This window comes from Vulpes vulpes, chromosome 1, assembly GCF_048418805.1.
Source record: "Vulpes vulpes isolate BD-2025 chromosome 1, VulVul3, whole genome shotgun sequence".
Classification (NCBI taxonomy): Eukaryota; Metazoa; Chordata; class Mammalia; order Carnivora; family Canidae; genus Vulpes; species Vulpes vulpes.
In genome coordinates this window covers 115,320,034-115,337,601 of record NC_132780.1, presented here as the reverse complement: position 1 = coordinate 115,337,601, position 17,568 = coordinate 115,320,034, and the positions used below count along the sequence as shown (strand labels likewise).

The 17,568-nt window shown below is 38.4% G+C and overlaps 1 protein-coding gene across 3 annotated transcripts in view; it reads right to left on the bottom strand.

The window, feature by feature from the left end:
* SIDT1 (SID1 transmembrane family member 1) overlaps positions 1–17,568 on the bottom strand; it is a 93,695-nt gene that overhangs the window by 38,109 nt on the left and 38,018 nt on the right. For all 3 annotated transcript variants that reach the window (XM_072723470.1, XM_072723479.1, XM_072723483.1), the window contains exons 4-9: positions 16,275–16,320; positions 12,914–13,015; positions 12,209–12,292; positions 10,182–10,269; positions 8,925–8,996; positions 8,418–8,511 (exon numbers count right to left, since the gene is read on the bottom strand). In XM_072723470.1, the coding sequence (XP_072579571.1) occupies positions 8,418–8,511; positions 8,925–8,996; positions 10,182–10,269; positions 12,209–12,292; positions 12,914–13,015; positions 16,275–16,320 (486 nt within the window). The remainder of the gene's footprint in view (positions 1–8,417; positions 8,512–8,924; positions 8,997–10,181; positions 10,270–12,208; positions 12,293–12,913; positions 13,016–16,274; positions 16,321–17,568) is intronic.

Genomic DNA, 17,568 nt, shown 5'->3' with positions numbered 1-17,568 from the left:
AATTTTAAATTTTTAAATTTTTAGCTCTTATATTTATGCTCTTTTTGTTTTGAGTAAATTTTTAAAAAAAGATTTTATTTTTTTATTTTTAAAGTAATCTCTAGACCCAATGTGCACCTCAAACTCACCACCACACAATCAAGAGTTGCATGCTCTTCTTTTTTTTTTTTTTTTTTTTTTTGAGTTGCATGCTCTTCTGAGTGAGCCAGCCAGATGCCCTTTGAGTTAATTTTTTTAATATGGTGTGAGGTAGGGGTAAAACTCTGTTCTTTTTCAGGTCAATACCCAGTTCTATCAATATCATTTGTTGAAAAGAACATCCTTTCTCCATTGAATTGTCTCAGTACCCTTGTCAAAAATAGATTGATTATAAATGTGAGCTTTTATTTCTGAACTCTCGATTCTATTCCATTGATTTATATGTCTTTGCAGAATTTTGATTATATAGTTTTGTAGTAAGTTTTGATATCAGGAAGCATAAGATCTCTAGTTTTGTTCTTTTATTTTTTTCATGACTACTTTATTATTATGGGTCCCTTCCATTTCCATATGAATTCTAGGATAAGTTTGTCAATTTCTAAAAGAAAGTCAGGTGGGACTTTGATGCGGATTATTTTCAATCTGTAGATCAATTTGGGGAGTATTGTCATGTGTTTCAGTTTCTATCGCTGATGTACTAAATTATCACAAGCTTAATGGCTTAGAATGATAAAAATTTATTGCTTTACATCTCTGGATGTCATAATTCCAAAATACATCTCATGTAGTATCAAGCAGAGCTATATTCCTTCGGAAGCTCTTGGGGGATTACCTTTTCCCTTCCTTGTCTAGTTCCTATAGGCTGCCTGCATTCCTCAACTCATGGCCTCTTCCTCCACCTTCCAAGTGCACTGCTCCAACCTCTGCTTCCATCATCACATCTCCTTCTTCTGCTCTTGACCTTCTTGCCTCCCTCTTACAAGGACCCTTGTCATTAGATTATACCCACATGGATAATCCAGAACAATCTCTATAACTTTATGACATCTATAAAATCTCTTTTGCCATGTACAGTAACATGTTCACAGGTTCTGGATATTAGGATGTGGACATCTTTTGGGGGCCATTATTTTACTACACCATCTGAACAATATTAAGTCTTCCAAACCATGAACAGGGGATGTCTTTCCATTTATTTAGGTCCTCTTTAATTTCTTTCAAGGATGTTTTGTCATTTTCAATGTACAAGTCATATTTAGTTTGTTAAATGTACTCTTAAGTACTTTATTATTTTAAAAATATCTGTTGATTTTATATATAAAGTGAGCGGGATGTGGGGGGTGGGCAGAGGGAGAGAGAATCCTTATACAGATTCCCCACTGAGCGCAGACCCCAATGCCAGGCTCGATTCCAGGATCCTGAGATCACGATATGACCTGAGCTGATCAAGAGTCAAACACTCAACCACTGAGTCACCCAGGTGCCCCAAATATTTCATTATTTTTGATGCTATTGAAAATAAAATCTTTTTCTTAATTTTATGCTTGGATTGTTCATTGCTAGTGTATAGAGATATAACTGATTTATTTTTTTATTTTTTATATCAGTCTTGTATCCTGCAATCTTGATGAACTCAGAGTTCCTTTTTGGAGGTGATGAGAATTAGATAATGGTGATGGCTGTTGCAACTGTGAATATACTAAAAACCATTGAACTGTATATTTTAAAAGGGTGAATTTTATGGTCTGTGAATTACATCTCAGTAAAACTAATGCTAAAAAAGCCAGATATATCATTTGTGAATGTCTATCAGACACTGAAATGTGAATTACTGTCTTCTCACAAAATGATCCTCTTTTGGATGTGAGGTTGGACTCAGGGAGGAGGAAAGTTAGGGACTATATGTGCTTGTGCTTCGATACATGCTCTTATTCACTTCCAGATGGCAACTCTAGAAGTTGCACACTCATGATCCTGCTATGTTTGGTGGAAGAACTTCTCTTCATATGCCTTTTGTTCCTAGACACAGCAAATTCATCCCTGCTTCAGGCCCTTTGCTCTTGTTCTCTGCCTGGGCCACTTTCTCCCCACATCCTCCATGTTTGGCTCCTTCTTGCTATTAAAGTCTTGCTTCTGAGGGACCTTCCTTGCTGAACAAACCAAATCTAAAGTAGCTTCCCCAATCTAATCATTCTCTATCACACTATAGAGTTGTTTTTACCCCTCCTGTCACTAGCTGAAATCATTTGCTTTATTAATTGCATGCTTGCTTATGTGTTTCTCCTCTGTACAATATAAACTCTATTAGAGCAGGGATCTAGATTGTCTGTTCACCGCTGCATCCCTAAACTCTGGAATGGAGCCTGGCACATAGGAAATGATAACTAAATATTTGTTGAATGAAAAAGGCATATCATTAAGGAGAGCAATTAGAATTTGGCCCAACTGTTCTAGGCTCTGGTAAAGTCCCTGTTTTAAAAAAAATTAAGTTTAAAATTTTAATTCCAGTATAGTTAACATACAGTGTTTTATTAATTTTTTTTGAGAACCTATTTTTATTTCCGGTTGATACCCTGAGTCTCTCTTCTCTCCATGTAGAAGGGTACAGCAGTGTCAGGGCCCAATGAGGTCAGTATCTGCTCCTCACCAAACCACCCCCACCAGCCTCTGGGCCACCGCTCTAATGCCAACTGATAAGGAGCTGAGCCAGTCAGCTTTCCTCAGGACGGATGATGGCTTCATGAGAAACACAAACATATTCACAGTAAAATAAGGAGTCTATATAATAATATAGGGGTTCAATAATTCTATACATTACCCAGTGCTCACCATAAGTGTACTCTTTAATTCCCAAGCCCTATTTCTCCCATCCCATCCCCCAACCCACCTCCCTCTGGTAACCATCAGTTTGTTCTCTATAGTTGAGAGTCTGTTTCTTGGTTTGTCTTTCTTTTTTCCTTCCTTTGCTCATTTGTTTTGTTTCTTTAATTCCAAATATGAGTGAAGTCAATGGTCTTTGCCTTCCTCTGACTGACTTATTTCACGTAGCATAATACTCTTCAATTAGTGCTTTTGTACTTTTTGGGTAAATACCCAGTAGTGCCATTACTGGAGGAGCCTCCCTACTGTCTTCTATAGTTCCTGCACCAGTTTGCATTCCTGCCAACAGTGCATGGGGGTTCTTTTTCTCCACATCCTCACCAGCATTTGTTGAACTCCCCTTTAAAAACAACCTTAGTGATATTAACTGGCAAGCAATTATATGGACTCATAAAAGATGATGTGTTTGTGCTAACAGGTTTTACCCACACTGTAAAGGTTGGTAGATTGCTGCTGTAGGTTTTGGAACTGATAAAACTCTTCAGTAGAGGAGTTAAAGGATTTAGAAAGCTAGGCTGAGGCAGGCAGTATCCAGTGAGCAAAGGAGAAAATAGTAAATGAGAACTATGCCACACTGATTACAAAATGGCTACAGTTCCTCTTGTATTCAGCTCCTTAAATCAAAAGGCGGAGTCTGTATCTTCACCTCTTGAATCTGGACTGGCCTCATGAATTGTTTTGACTAATAGAAAGGAGAAGTGATGCTATGCCACTGCTGAACCTACATGTTAAGGAGGGACACCTGGGTGGCTCAGCGGTTGAGTGTCTGCCTTTGGCCCAGGGCATGATTCGGGATCGTGTCCCGCATCAGGCTTCTTGTGAGCAGCTTGCTTCTCCCTCAGCTTGTGTCTCTGCCTCTCTCTCTCTCCGTTTCTCATGAATAAACAAAATCTTAAAAAAAAAAATTAAAAAGGAGGCCTCGCACTCTTCTGCTATCTCTCTTGGAGATACAATAAGCCAGGGCCAGCCCCCTGGAATCTGAGAGACCAAGTGCAGCTGAGGCTGGTCTAGCAGAGTCAGTGCCTAGCTGACCTGCCAGGTGATTGCACTCTATGGCCACACCCAACTGAGATCTCTGAGCCTACTCTGGAGTGGCAGCAGCATCCTGCTGACTCACACATTTGTAAGTAAATTTAAATATTTATTGATGTATGTCATTGGAGTTTTTGTGGTTGGTTTTTATGCAACATTATAGTGACCATAGATAACTAATACAAGAATCATAGAAGGATGAATACTCTCAGGATTATGCAGTTTGAACTCAGTGTCTGGCAGGGTGTTTGGGAGAAACGAGTAAGAGAACCTGTATCCAGTGTTTGGCCCAGTGTCTGCACATTGATTGTAGTGGCTCCTTAAATACCTGTTGGATGGATTGTGGCTGGGAATGAGAGGGGAATGGTGTTTAGGTTCAAGCCAGTGCAGCTAATACATTTGATTCTTAGCTCCCTGAGGTCAGGGGCCATGTCTCTTATCCATGTTTCTTTCTTTTTTTTTTTTTTTTTTTTTTTTCCGCTGATGAGGAAGACCAAGGAGACCTGGGTCTTATCCATGTTTCATCTTGATTTCATAGCATGCACTGCAAACCTCATATTTATTAATAACAAAATACAGGGAACTCATCAAGCAAATGGCATTATGCTCCAGGACTAGCTTCATTTGGTTTTGTAGAAAACTTTGTTATTTCTCCTCAGCTCAATGAGGGAAGAGTTCTGTTAGCATTTTTCCTCAGTCTATCCTCTCATTAAGAATGCCAAATAGTTCTTATGTCTCCAGATTTCTATTTTAAGTTTCTCTATACTTGGAAAGAATCTATGCTTGTGCAATTGACTGTAGCAAAATAATCTGGCAGAGGTTTCAACAGAGCCTTATACCACAACTTTCAAAAACTGTGCTTGCTTCTGTAGACTAAATGACACTGTTAGGGAGATTGATATCCAGCTCTTAATTTTTTTGTCTGTATGTTGATAATTGTGTGCTAGTTAACTAAAGAGGTGAAATTTTATTTTCTAAAATTTATATCATCAGGAGTAGAGACAGTCTTCCTAAGAGAGGCAGAAGAGATGAACTTCTTTTCTTTGATCATGATCTTGGAGCTCATCTGAGTCAAAATTAAGAGCTTTTTGGGTACTTTTCCAATAGAATCCATGCTGGGGTGCCAGGCTTTTGGTTTGGTCTCCCTGATCAGGACTGCCCTCCCTCACATGCCCTGACCACTCCAGACCCGCCTTAAGCATACCCAGTCTGCTTAAGAGGTAAGGCTCTAGAGCCATGCTGCCTGGAAATCTAGACAAATCTCAGCTCCCCCATTTACTGGCTATGAATTTTTGGTCAAATTGCTTCACATCCTTATGCCCCAATTTCCTTAACCATGAAGTGGTGATAATACTAATACTTGTTGTAGGGTATTAAATGAGATAACCTGGGACACCTAGTGGCTCAGGGCATGATCCCGGAGTTCTGGGATTGAGTCCCACATCGGGCTCCCTGCATGGAGTCTGCTTCTCTCTCTGCCTGTGTCTCTGACTCTCTGTGCGTCTCTCATGAATAAATAAATAAAATCTAAAAAAAAAAATAAATGACATAATCTGCTCAGAGAGCTCAGCACAGTGCCTGTTAATGGTCAGCTATTATGATCTAGTAAATTAAGTGGGCCGATAATCAGATAATATTTATACTTTCCAGATATATTTGCCTATAACCTGGAGTTTTCATTTTTAACTTTTATTAGAAAATAACGTCAGATTTACAGAGAAGTTGTAAAAATAAGAATAAAATATAGAACACCTATACACCCTTTATTTAGATTCACTTATTGTTAGCATGAAACCCCATTTGGTTTATCATTCTGCATGTGAATAATATATATGTGCATGTATATACACACATATACATGATATATATATACACACACAATATATACAATTTTTTAACCATTCGAAAGTAAGTTGCTTATGTCATGAACTTTTATTCATAAGTATTTCCATTTTTTTAATTGAGCTACCCAGGTGCTCTTTTTTCCATTTTTTAAAAGTAAGTTCTATACCCAGCATGAGGCTCAAACTCATGATCCTGAGATCAAGAGTCACATGCTCTACTGACTGAGTCAGCCAGGTGCCCTAAATAATCTCCAAAGAATAAAGGTATTCTGATATTCTCTGACCTAACCGCAGTATCATTGTCAAATTCAGAAAATTTAACATCAATATGATACTCTTACCTAATTTGTATCATAATTTTGTTAATTGACCCAATAATGTCCTTTATAGCATATTCTTCTAGCAAATGATCCAATCTGAGACCAGATATTGCCTCTAGTTGCGCATATCTCTTTCATCTCCTTCAATCTGGAACATTTCCACGGCCTTCCTTTGTCTTTGAAGACACATTCCTTTTTTTAATCTTTATTTTTAATTTTTTTCAAGATTATTTATTTATTCATGAGAGACAGAGAGAGAGAGGCAGAGACACAGGCAGAGGGAGAAGCAGGCTCCATGCAGGGAGCCTGAAGGGGGACTCGATCCCGGGTCTCCAGGATCACACCCCAGGCTGCAGGTGGCGCTAAACTGCTGAGCCACCCGGGCTGCCCTGAAGACACATTCTAATAAAATGTTTGTCATTTTGAGTTAGTTCAATTTTTCCTCATGATTATTTTCAAAATATGCATATCTGGCTGGAATATTGCATACATGGTGTTGTGTCTTTAGAGTGTCCCACATGGAGGCACACAATATCAATCTTCCCCTCACTCACATTAATTTTGATCACCCAGTTAATCCTATTCTGAGTTTCCATTGTATAATTACTATGTTTCCCTTACAACTATAAAGAGACTTGTGGGGATACACTTTATAGCAGTGTAGTACCTTGATTCTCATCAGATTTCCCTCTTGGTTTAGTATCCACTGCTGATTCTCTCTCTCTCTCTCTTTTTTAAAAGATTTTATTTATTTATTCATGAGAGACCAGAGAGAGAGGCAGAGACACAGGCAGAGGGAGAAGCAGGCTCACTGTAGGGAGCCGGATGTGGGACTAGATCCCAGAATCCTGGGATCACGCCCTGAGCCTAAGGCAGATGCTCAACCACTGAGCCACCCAGCCATCCCTCCGCTGATGATTCTTAATTTGCCCTATGAAAAATGATGATTTGCTGATTCCAGCATGCCCTCCATATTTTCCAGTAAGTTTTTGGCATTCTGATGTAGGCAAGAGTCCTTCCTTACACTGTCAGCATGTGCTAATGGCTCCCTTCCCTAATGCATACCTCTCCTCACAATTTGGATTCATGAATTTCTATTTTTCTCAATGTTTTATAATTCAGGGATCCCTGGGTGGCGCAGCGGTTTAGCGCCTGCCTTTGGCCCAGGGCGCGATCCTGGAGACCCGGGATCGAATCCCACGTCGGGCTCCCGGTGCATGGAGCCTGCTTCTCCCTCTGCCTATGTCTCTGCCTCTCTCTCTATCTCTCTGTGACTATCATAAATAAATACAAAAAAAAAAATTAAAAAAAAATGTTTTATAATTCATTATTCTTAATTATTTTGATGCTCAAATTGTGCCAGGTATGGCCAGTGGTGGTCCCATGGTTTTAAACTTCAGTTTCTCAACTGAAAAGCTTTGTAAAGGTCAAGGAAGAAAATTATTTTTTGAATCCTGGATGGGTCTGTATCACTGAGACAGCTGTATTACTGTGGTAGCCATGAAGTTTTTCCAGTGATGCTGTGAACTTGCCCAGCACTGTGAAAATGCTTTGCTGGCTTTGTTTTCTTTACATGTTCAAGACAGGAAAGAACATTTGTTTATTGTAAGCCTTCTGCCATTCTTTTATAGTTGTTTCACAGAGACCACAATAAAGTACAGAGTTCTCAGGGTTTGTGCCTACTCAGAGGTGCAAGGAGAAACTGGGGCTCTGTTTATTACGGGCTCAGAACTCTTGGGAAGGGAAATGGTCTTGGTTAAATTACAGTACAGTCATTTCCTTTTTTTCTCCCAAGGGACATTTTCCTGGAAAATTGATGCTTCAGTAGTAAGAAAGCACCAGGTAATGCAGTATCAAAGCACATTACTTCTGCTATTTATTATACTTCAAGATTTATTTTAGATACTAATTTGCTTGTTAATGGAATATTTAAAGCTGTTAATGGAATATTTAATACATTTTTCCATGTTAGGAAGAACTCATTTCCTAAATTCCATAGGATTTACAGCATTATCTGGTCCAAAAAATATCCGTGCTGTCTTTCTGTTGAGGTTTTATTGACTATGCACTTACTCTTTGCAGGACACTGATGTAAACACTACAGTTATACAATTTCTAGGAGGTAAATTATCATCTCATTTTGATAAGTAGGAGGGCACACTTATGTCCTTTATCGCATATTCTTAGCATAAAGTGCTATTATAGCATAAAGCTATATATTTAGAGCATAAAGTGCCAAGGGCACACAGTTGATAGTTGAGGTAGAGTTGAATCCAGTCAATATGGCTTTAAAGCCTAATGCTCTAATCCCTATGTAGAGAAAGGCATCAGGGGTTAACATTTCTTCATACTCTTGACCTACCTGATATAATGAACAAACGCAACAAGCAGGCATCCCAAGTAGAAGGAGAAGAAGATGAGGGAACTGAGAAGGATGGATTTTACATAAACAGATCCTGAGGGAAGAGAAACAACTTTGGTCAGGGTATCCTCAGAAGAAAAGAGGATTATGTTTGGGACAGGACAGCTTTAAGGACCCATCTCCATCACACACATTCTAAAGTCCTAATATATTTCCATTCAAAGTAGCAAAGCTGTCACCCAGCTATTATCCACAAATGGCCACCTTTCACAGTCATGAGTTCCCAATGGAAGCAAGGAAGGGACTTCCCATATACAACTTCACAACTGAGTTCCCTCTCTTTCTGGAAGAGATTTAACAAAACACTTTGATTCTCTCTTCTATCTCTAGGGTAAATGTCAGTTTTCTTATGATGTTTCTCTGGAAGGATGACATTAGCATTGATGTATATGACTGACTTCCTGACACAGGAATCTTTCTCCACCGAATTGTAGAGCCAATACTGACCTTTAATGGAAGGAACAATGGTCACTTTAAGGTTCTTTGTTCGTTGTAAATTCCAAGTTTGGTTCTCCTTTTCTGGTAAGAAAAAAAAAAAAGAACAAGGCATAATAGATCAGATACTTCGTTCTTGGCCTCTTATTTGAGGCCACAGTTGTTCAAAAACTGTCCACAATTAGCTCTGGTTGTTGAATTTTCTTGTAGCAAGAACTACAGGAAAATTTAACTCCCAAAGCCACAAATCTAATACCCCTTTTGGCTAAACTTTCAATTTGGTCTCTGCTTGGGTGCCTTTGGTAGTATTGAAGCAGTGAGACTGCAGCCTCCTTTCTTGAGTGAAGAAGGCTTGACTCATCCTTTGCTATCCATGTGGCTCAATATGCCACAGACATCTGAAGAAAACAGCTACAAAAATAAAAGCTGTCTCATCTCTTAGTTTGCATTATCTCAGCCAGTGAAAATTTGTTTTTTGTTATATAGTCATAGAAGGATTTGCAGTTTACCAAAGAACAATGCATACTGGCAAAACTCTAGACTATATATTTAAGAAATTTAAGAATACATAAGCAAAAATTCCACCCACCTGGAAAGAGAACCATGTTATACTCAATAGTAAACACCCTCTGTGTTGATCACATGTGGCTTATTAGCTGCTGGGGGTCTATGTTTTCAATCAACAGCCTATTTTATCCCATTCCCACAGTAGTTCTTGGGTAGTTACCCATAACCATTTGTACTATCCTTAAGAGCTCACACACAATCCCTTGTCATTGGATAAATTGTCCCACTTTGTTTTCTTACCATCTTGCCAGGTATAATTTTGGCGACTAAAATTGAGAACTCTGAATTTTCCTTGTACATCCTTGTGGAAATGATGACTACTGATAAATACAGTAGCTCCGTTACTGCTGGCTACCAAGCCCATCTTAGAAAGTGGACCTTGATATGCTGCATAAAATCATTATTTCATAATAGCAAATAATGTGTTGAGTAAAAGGCCAACTGAGTGAATATAAGTCGCATGGTCTGAGGGAGCACAAGACTTTGAAAAGATGTAGTACACTCAGTGACATTTTGTAGTATCAACAATAGCTTTAGATTTTTCATTTTCTCTCTTACTTTTTTCACATATCTCTCAGACTGCTGATGACCTTCACTGAGAACCGGAGATAATAGTCAGGGGCCCCTGTGAGGTTTTGGCTTTCCTTCTCTTCCATTTCATTAAGTTTTTCTAAGTGACAAGCATTCCTCACTATCTCTTACCCTGGATAAAGAAAGATCCTCCACAGGCATAATCTTCAGGCTTTATCACAAATACCACGAAGAACTGCTTGCCTGGAAAATCCTTCTTCTGCATAAGACATAACAACATGTGATGTAGCGAGAAAGGATAGCAAAAGGGGAGTATGACCATGGTGGTGGGTATGGGAGCAGTAAGAGAGAAAGAGAACGTTCACCCCTGTCCCCTAAGTTATTAGAAAGAATTTTCAGATAACCATGATCTACTTCAGATTTTATCCACAATAAAATAATTGTTACATACAAAAATTCAAGTAAATAGATACCTTATTCTAATTTCAATCTATCTTGTGTCCACTTAGGTGATTAGAACTGTAATAGGTCCCATATAAAAAATATGTCAACAGCCTATGTTTAATAATTAATATTTGTATATTATGATTTTAAAATTAGCATACCTTAGAGTATTTTAGGTTCACTATATTGAGTCTTTATTATTTAAAAATCCAATGATAGGGGTACTTGGGTGGCTTAGTTAGTTAAGTGTCTGTCTTCGACTCAGGTCATGATTTCAGGTCCTGGGATGAAGCCTGCTTCTTCCTCTCCACGTGCCCTTCCCCCCCACTGCTCATTCTCACTCTCTCTCTCTCCCAAATAAATAAAATCTTTAAAAGATAAAAAATAGGGATCCCTGGGTGGCGCAGTGGTTTGGCGCCTGCCTTTGGCCCAGGGCTGATCCTGGAGACCCAGGATCGAATCCCACATCGGGCTCCCGGTGCATGGAGCCTGCTTCTCCCTCTGCCTGTGTCTCTGCCTCTCTCTCTCTCTCTCTCTCTGTGACTATCATAAATAAAAAAAAACAAAACAAAACAAAAAACAAAACAAAAAAACAAAAAGATAAAAGATAAAAAATAAAACCATCTAATGATAAATGACTTTCCAAAAGTCGCGCAGTCACAATTGATTAAATAATGTAGGTTAGGGATGCAAGGATTTAAGTGAGGAGACCTGAGTTACAGTTTTGGCTTTAACTTTCTCTAAACGTGCTTCTCTGTGTCTCAGACTCCTTATTCATGAGTGAACAAGAACAGATATTTGGCATATAAAAACTGAGGCACTAGGAAATTAAAGCCTAATAGAACTTTCTACATTTGATAGCTAAATTATAATTAACCTTTCTTCATTCTTTGTTGCTCAGTAAACAGTATCACCTTACTCTGGAGAACAGACTAAGTTGTAGGTAACTAAAGTAAATACCACCCTAAAGGCAGGGACAGAATCTCTTTGAAAATTTACTGACAGGATATACATTCATTTTTTGCCATAAAATTGCTATTGAAATAATTTAATTACAAATGACAAAAGGGCAAACCCCTATGCACATGTGGTCCATATTCCTTTGAACCTTTCCATTCTGGACAGAATGGAAGTCCTCTTTGTGTTACTGTTATACAGAGCATTAGAATATGTTCAGTTCTTTTAAATAAATCAAACTTTACACTAAATTGTCATCTCCCAATGAGTAGCAATCTTAGCAATCTTAGCAATCTGTCAGATATATGTGCCATCACATCATGGGTCCCCAAGACTTCTGAAGGAGAATGGGGTACTTGGCAGAGGAGCATTGTCTACCACGGCCTGTGGTAGAAATCTGTATTTTATTTTTATATATTTTTTAAATTATTTATTTATTGATTTGAGAGAGAGAGAGCATGAGTGGAGGGTAGAGAGGGGTAGATGAAGAAGGAGAAGCAGACCCCTTGCTGAGCAGGGAGCCTGACTCAGGGCTTGATAACAGGACCCCAAGATCATGACCTGAGCCAAGGGCATGTGCTTAACTGACCAAGGCACCCAGGTACCCCACAATCTTTGTTCTAAAGTCAATCATAAAAGAGAGAGATCCAAAGCACACAGTGGACGATGATACCTTCTGGATGCTGGTCCAACAGCATGAACTGTGTATTGAACTATGTTCAATACACAGTTCATGTGTATTGTCTATGAACTGTGTATTGTCATTGACAATAGTGACCACAGAATAGATGTCTCACCTGTAGTGTGATGGCAGCTTTCTTGGTCATGGACTGATAGACACCATTAAATTCCACGTTGTGGTCGAGGTCATACACTGGGCACTGTAACGTGCATGAGGGATAAAAAAGGAAAGCATCACTAAAGCCATATTACACACACCACCATTCCACCTGGATCATAGAGCAAGAAGTTTCTTACTCAGCCAGAAACCATGAAAAGTTTTCTCCAAGAAAAGCCATGAAGCATTCCTTCTAAAACTTGGTGCTTTGTCTTCTAAATCCTCTAAAGTGCCTTCTAAAGATCACTTTATATCAAAGAGAACTGAAAAGATTGTCTCAAAGTATATAACACCTTTCCCATTTTTTATTAACACATGAGACAGAAAGGGCCTAATATTACAATAAAAATTTTAAAGCATAGAATAAACAGTAGGTTTCTATGTTTCTTGTGCAGCCCACAATTTGGTCTTCCATATTCTTTGTCATGATCCTCCCTTCTTTCCTTTGTTTATTTTGGTGAGGAGTCAACTATTCTCTATCTCCCCAAATCAGTATCTCCAAACAGATAACCCAGTTGTGTGCACAAGATATTGTTTTTATTATTTAGCAGTTTTGCAGGAGATACAACGTAAGAGGATGAGATAGTCCCCACCCTGCTCTTTCATTTATCCTGGGACAATATAATACTCCATATTGAAAGGTCGACAAGTTATTAAGACTCACCATGATATTCTGGACTGAGACAACAGAACATGGATAAGCCATTTCAGACCCGACTTTAATAATAACTGAATCCACATCATCAGGAAACTTGTATAGAAAATACTGAGAATAAGAAAAAGAAAGAGGATTTGTTAATATTAAGAAATCTTTATGGTTGTGAACTCAAACTGGTTTTACATGAATAGGATTGTTTCCTCTAATATTAGGCACAAAGTTCAGATTACATCTCCATTAAATCAGTCAGCCATTCATCTCACATATATTGAGCCACTGCTGTGTGCAGGGCTCCGGGTTCTGTGCCAGATAATAAGCATACAGCGGTGAATAAAACAAGGTAGCCATTTCACAATGTCATTTCATTTGCTAAAAAAGCATTCAAAGCATTTCTTTCTCAGTTATACTTTCCTGCACTTCATTCCAGTTTCTGTTTAAGGAGATCCTTCCAATCCTTTGAACTAGGGATACTCAAGATGTAACATGAGACATTTACTTCAATGTGGTCATTTTGAAATAGGAAGCTCCACTTTGAAAAGCAGATAAGCCTGTTCTTCAAGATTCTTAACCACCTTCCTATAGGCAAAGAATTATCACTGGACCTACCTGGCCCACAGACTTCTTGCTAAAGAATCTCTTTCTTGGTTGGAATATAGCGAGACAATATTTTCATTCAAAGATCAAGATCAAGCACTACTTCTAGCTCCCTGAAATATATTCACAATTTTGAACAGGCTGAGATATCTTTAAAATAACTTCTCAGGAAAAAAAATTATTTCTCAGATATCATCAGAATCAGGAAGCATTTATAATAGAAAGAAGTTATACTGTTTACCTAGATTAGATTATGAAATCTGTTTATTAACCCTGAGTTTGAAATATGTTGCTAACAAATGAAGAAAGGAGACTTTTGTCCAATAATTAGAAATGTGGTAACTGGTTGGGAAGCTTGACATCAAGATTTTGAGGACACTAATCAAAACAAGCTCAACATCCCAGGACTTTAATACATCTGTCAGTTTAAAGGAGAGGCAAAACCTGGTAAAACTTAATTTTGTATTCTAACATCCTTTTTATTAACCTTATACCGAGAACCAGAGCAATAAAAATAGAGTGTTTTTCAATAATCCAAAGCCTTCTGATTGGGTAAAAAAATAACCTCAAGATTAAAAAGTGTCATTAACGCTGCTGTTTGGAAGTCTGTTCATGCCTTGTAACAGATGGCAACACTCCCAAGAGCCCACTTTGTTTTGACCTTTCATTTTGAAGCTTGATTCAAATACATATAACACAGGGTTCTTCCAAGGGTAAATGCTCTGGAATTCTCAAGAGGTATTTGGTTCTTAGGGAACCCAAATAAATGTTTTTGATCCTTGCCCGGATAATCTACTTTTATCAAAAAGAAGCAAATGACAAGTACCTAGAGCAATGGCTGGAATTTAGGCTAGAAATCACCATCTTGAGTCCTTATTACCTACCCAGTTTCTGTAACCTGCTTCTATCTGATAATCAAGGTTCTGTGAGAATGTATACTAGTTTGGGTGAGTTTATATAAACATTAGAAAATGTTTCCTACAGTTGAAAAGGATATAAAATTTAGGCCAAAAAATGGGTACAGTTAATAGTAAGGTCAAACTTTCATAGATATAAAAAAATTTCTGTTTTATTATTTTTTCTAAGGATGTTTTACTTTAGTTTAAGATTTATATACAAACTGCTTAGATTTTCACATTTACATACCTTTTTAAAAATAAAAGGAAGCCGTAACATATAATCATCACTGATTTTCAACAAACTGAAAGTGCACTTCAGCATTCAGTTCATTACTATATTTAGCATAGCACTATAGAGTACTATTAGACTTGACTCTGTAGTTGAGGTGTAAGTTTTTCCATCCCTTTTTAGATATCTCCCTTTGCACCTAGCCACTAGTGTTTTCAATTATTTCTTTTCTTTAATTTAAAATTGACATATAGTGTATTATTAGTTTCAGAGATAGGGTTTAGCAATTCATCAGTTACATGTAAAACTCAGTGCTCATTCCATCATGTGCCCTCCTTAATGTTCATCACCCAGTTACCCCATTCCCCCACCTTCCTCCTCTCCATCAACCCTCAGTTTGTCTCCTAGAGTTAAGTGTCTCTTATGGTTTTGTCTCCCTCTCTGATTTCAAATATTTCATGAATGAAGTGGCCAATAAATGCTGAGGGCAATAGATTTTGGCCCTGTAGTCCTCTTTTGTCACTGGATGGCAGTATGTATACACTGTGGAGGCTTTCACCGATGGGAAATTTAGCTCTCAAAAGATGTGTGGGAGTTGGCTCATACAGGTATGGAGAGCTGATTGCCCACGTCTCTTCCCAACTCTGTATTCAAGGACATCATGTTGGCAGCTTAGGATTGGCCATATTAGAGGTATGTTCACCACAGAAATGGGCAAATACTACAAATCAGGAGTGTCTCTCTGGGAACTGGTTGTTAAGTATTTACCAGCACATAAATGCTTGTAATAGGTTTACAACAGTATCCATATATTATGTTAATCCCAGTTTTAGCATATCCAAAACAAAAATTAAGTAGCCATTTATGATCTAACCTGTATTACAGCCTGCAGAAGATTTACAAAAAATATCAAGACATTAAACAAATCTGTTATAAACTTGCTATTGCATACAGTTTGCTCTTTCAGAAGCTATGAAAGAAAAAAGGAAAGTAGCTCAAAGTGTCAACAGAAAAGCAACTTAAAGTTTTCAAGTATTTATTCTGTTTATGATTTGGTTTAGTAGAAAGCACAGCACAGATATCTAATTCTTCTCATGTCAGCATTCCTGTTCTCTCTTTATGACAAGAATAACTAACTTATTCTATCCATTATACTGCAGAAATTAATATCTGTTATTTCTAGGTCAATTAATTATTTGTGTACCTGTTTTGTGTTTGGCCTTCCACTCCCTGCCACCCCTCCCCCCGCAGCACCCATTTCTATTATGAGGTCCATGAAGGCGGAATTTGCATCTTTTTCTTCTTCACTTCATATGTCCAGCACCTACTACAGTCTAACACTGTCCTTGGTGCATAACAAGCAAACAATTTGCTAAAAATTGAGTCAAGGAACATCTTCCAAAAAATGTCATGCCTCCCATTTTGCACCAATTAACGTGATGAGATTAAATGTTGTGTCTAAAATCCCAGTAATTAAAAAAAAAAATCCCAGTAATAATATGAATAACATGCCAAAAACACAAATATATCTCCAGTTGTGAAAAGTCAACGGTAACACCATGTGCTGACTCTACCTACTACCATGGCTTTTATGGGTGCATTGTCAATAGGTAGAATCATGATAACCTTGAAAATTTTCACTTACCTGAGGTTGAGAGGGGCTGGCAGTGAAGTGAAAGGCAACGTTTGTCCTGAGAAACATAAGTGGGAGACAGGAAAGGGGGGAAAGTGAGAGAAAAGCTAAGTTAGTAACCAAAATCAATCAATCAATCAATCAATCAATCTGTCTATTTATATTTTTAAAACTTTTATTTTATTATTTTTTATTTGAGAGAGAGGGAGAGTACAGAGGGAGAGGGAAAAGCAGACTTCCTGCCAAGCAGAGTCCAACATGGGGCTTGATCCCCGGACCCTGAGATCATGACCTGAGCTGAAGGCAGACACTTAGCCAACTGAGCCACCCTGGTGCCCTGCAAAAATTATTTGTGTAAAAGAAAACCATCCTACAGTAGATGCAAGGAAACCCTTACCTTTTGTGAAAAGAGTTCTAGTCCCATCAAACTGACAAAGTAGACTGAGGACTTGGTTTCAACTCTCAAGAATGATCAAATTGGGGAGGGGTTTAATTTTAGGTCTTTATATACCCATCAAGTTGTACCTATGAAAGTAATTACTTTGTTTACTTTTGTAGACACTTTTGCCTTTGGATTCTCTTAAGGTTTTACAATCAAGCACAGGGTTTGGGTGTTAGAATGGGCTAAAAGAGAGAGGCAAAGAAGGCTTGAGATCCTTTTGGATAATGTAGGTGACACTTCAGAATACTTTGGATGTATCTATGGCAAAAGATCATTATCTTAAATGTGGTGAATGCATAATCACCATGGAGGGGCCCTAGGGTTAGAAGCATACACTTCCTGTTCCCAAGCACTTCTCCGATTGCCTGGCACACCAGCTAATATTCCTGTCCAAGACTTCTTCCTCTTCTGTTTACACACTGCCTTCTAAGGCCATCCTCCTTTAAAATGTAAATACCACCAAAAGAATATAATGAAGTTGTTTTCTCTCCAGTTAGTAATTTACTGTGAACTATTTTATTAGATATGTTCATTCTTCTGTGGAAGACAGCAACAATCCAGCACTGAGGACAGGAGTGTGGGAAGCATGTACTTGCAGCAGAGAGTGCTGGCTGCCATGAACATATGTGGAACAGGTTAAAGAAGCCAGAAAACACAAAGACAAATTGGTCTTCTCCAGAGTTTTGTAAGGGCTGCTTTTGGGCTTTTGCTTTTTCTGGCTCCTGCCTCATCTTTGGCTGTGAAGGTCACTCACTCAAGCCCACTGCACTCTCCGTGCTGGCACCTGGGGGATGTCATGTCCCCACCCCTCCAGGGTGGCCTGCATTGCAGGGAACCCAAAACTGAGCTTCTCCTGGGGCCCCT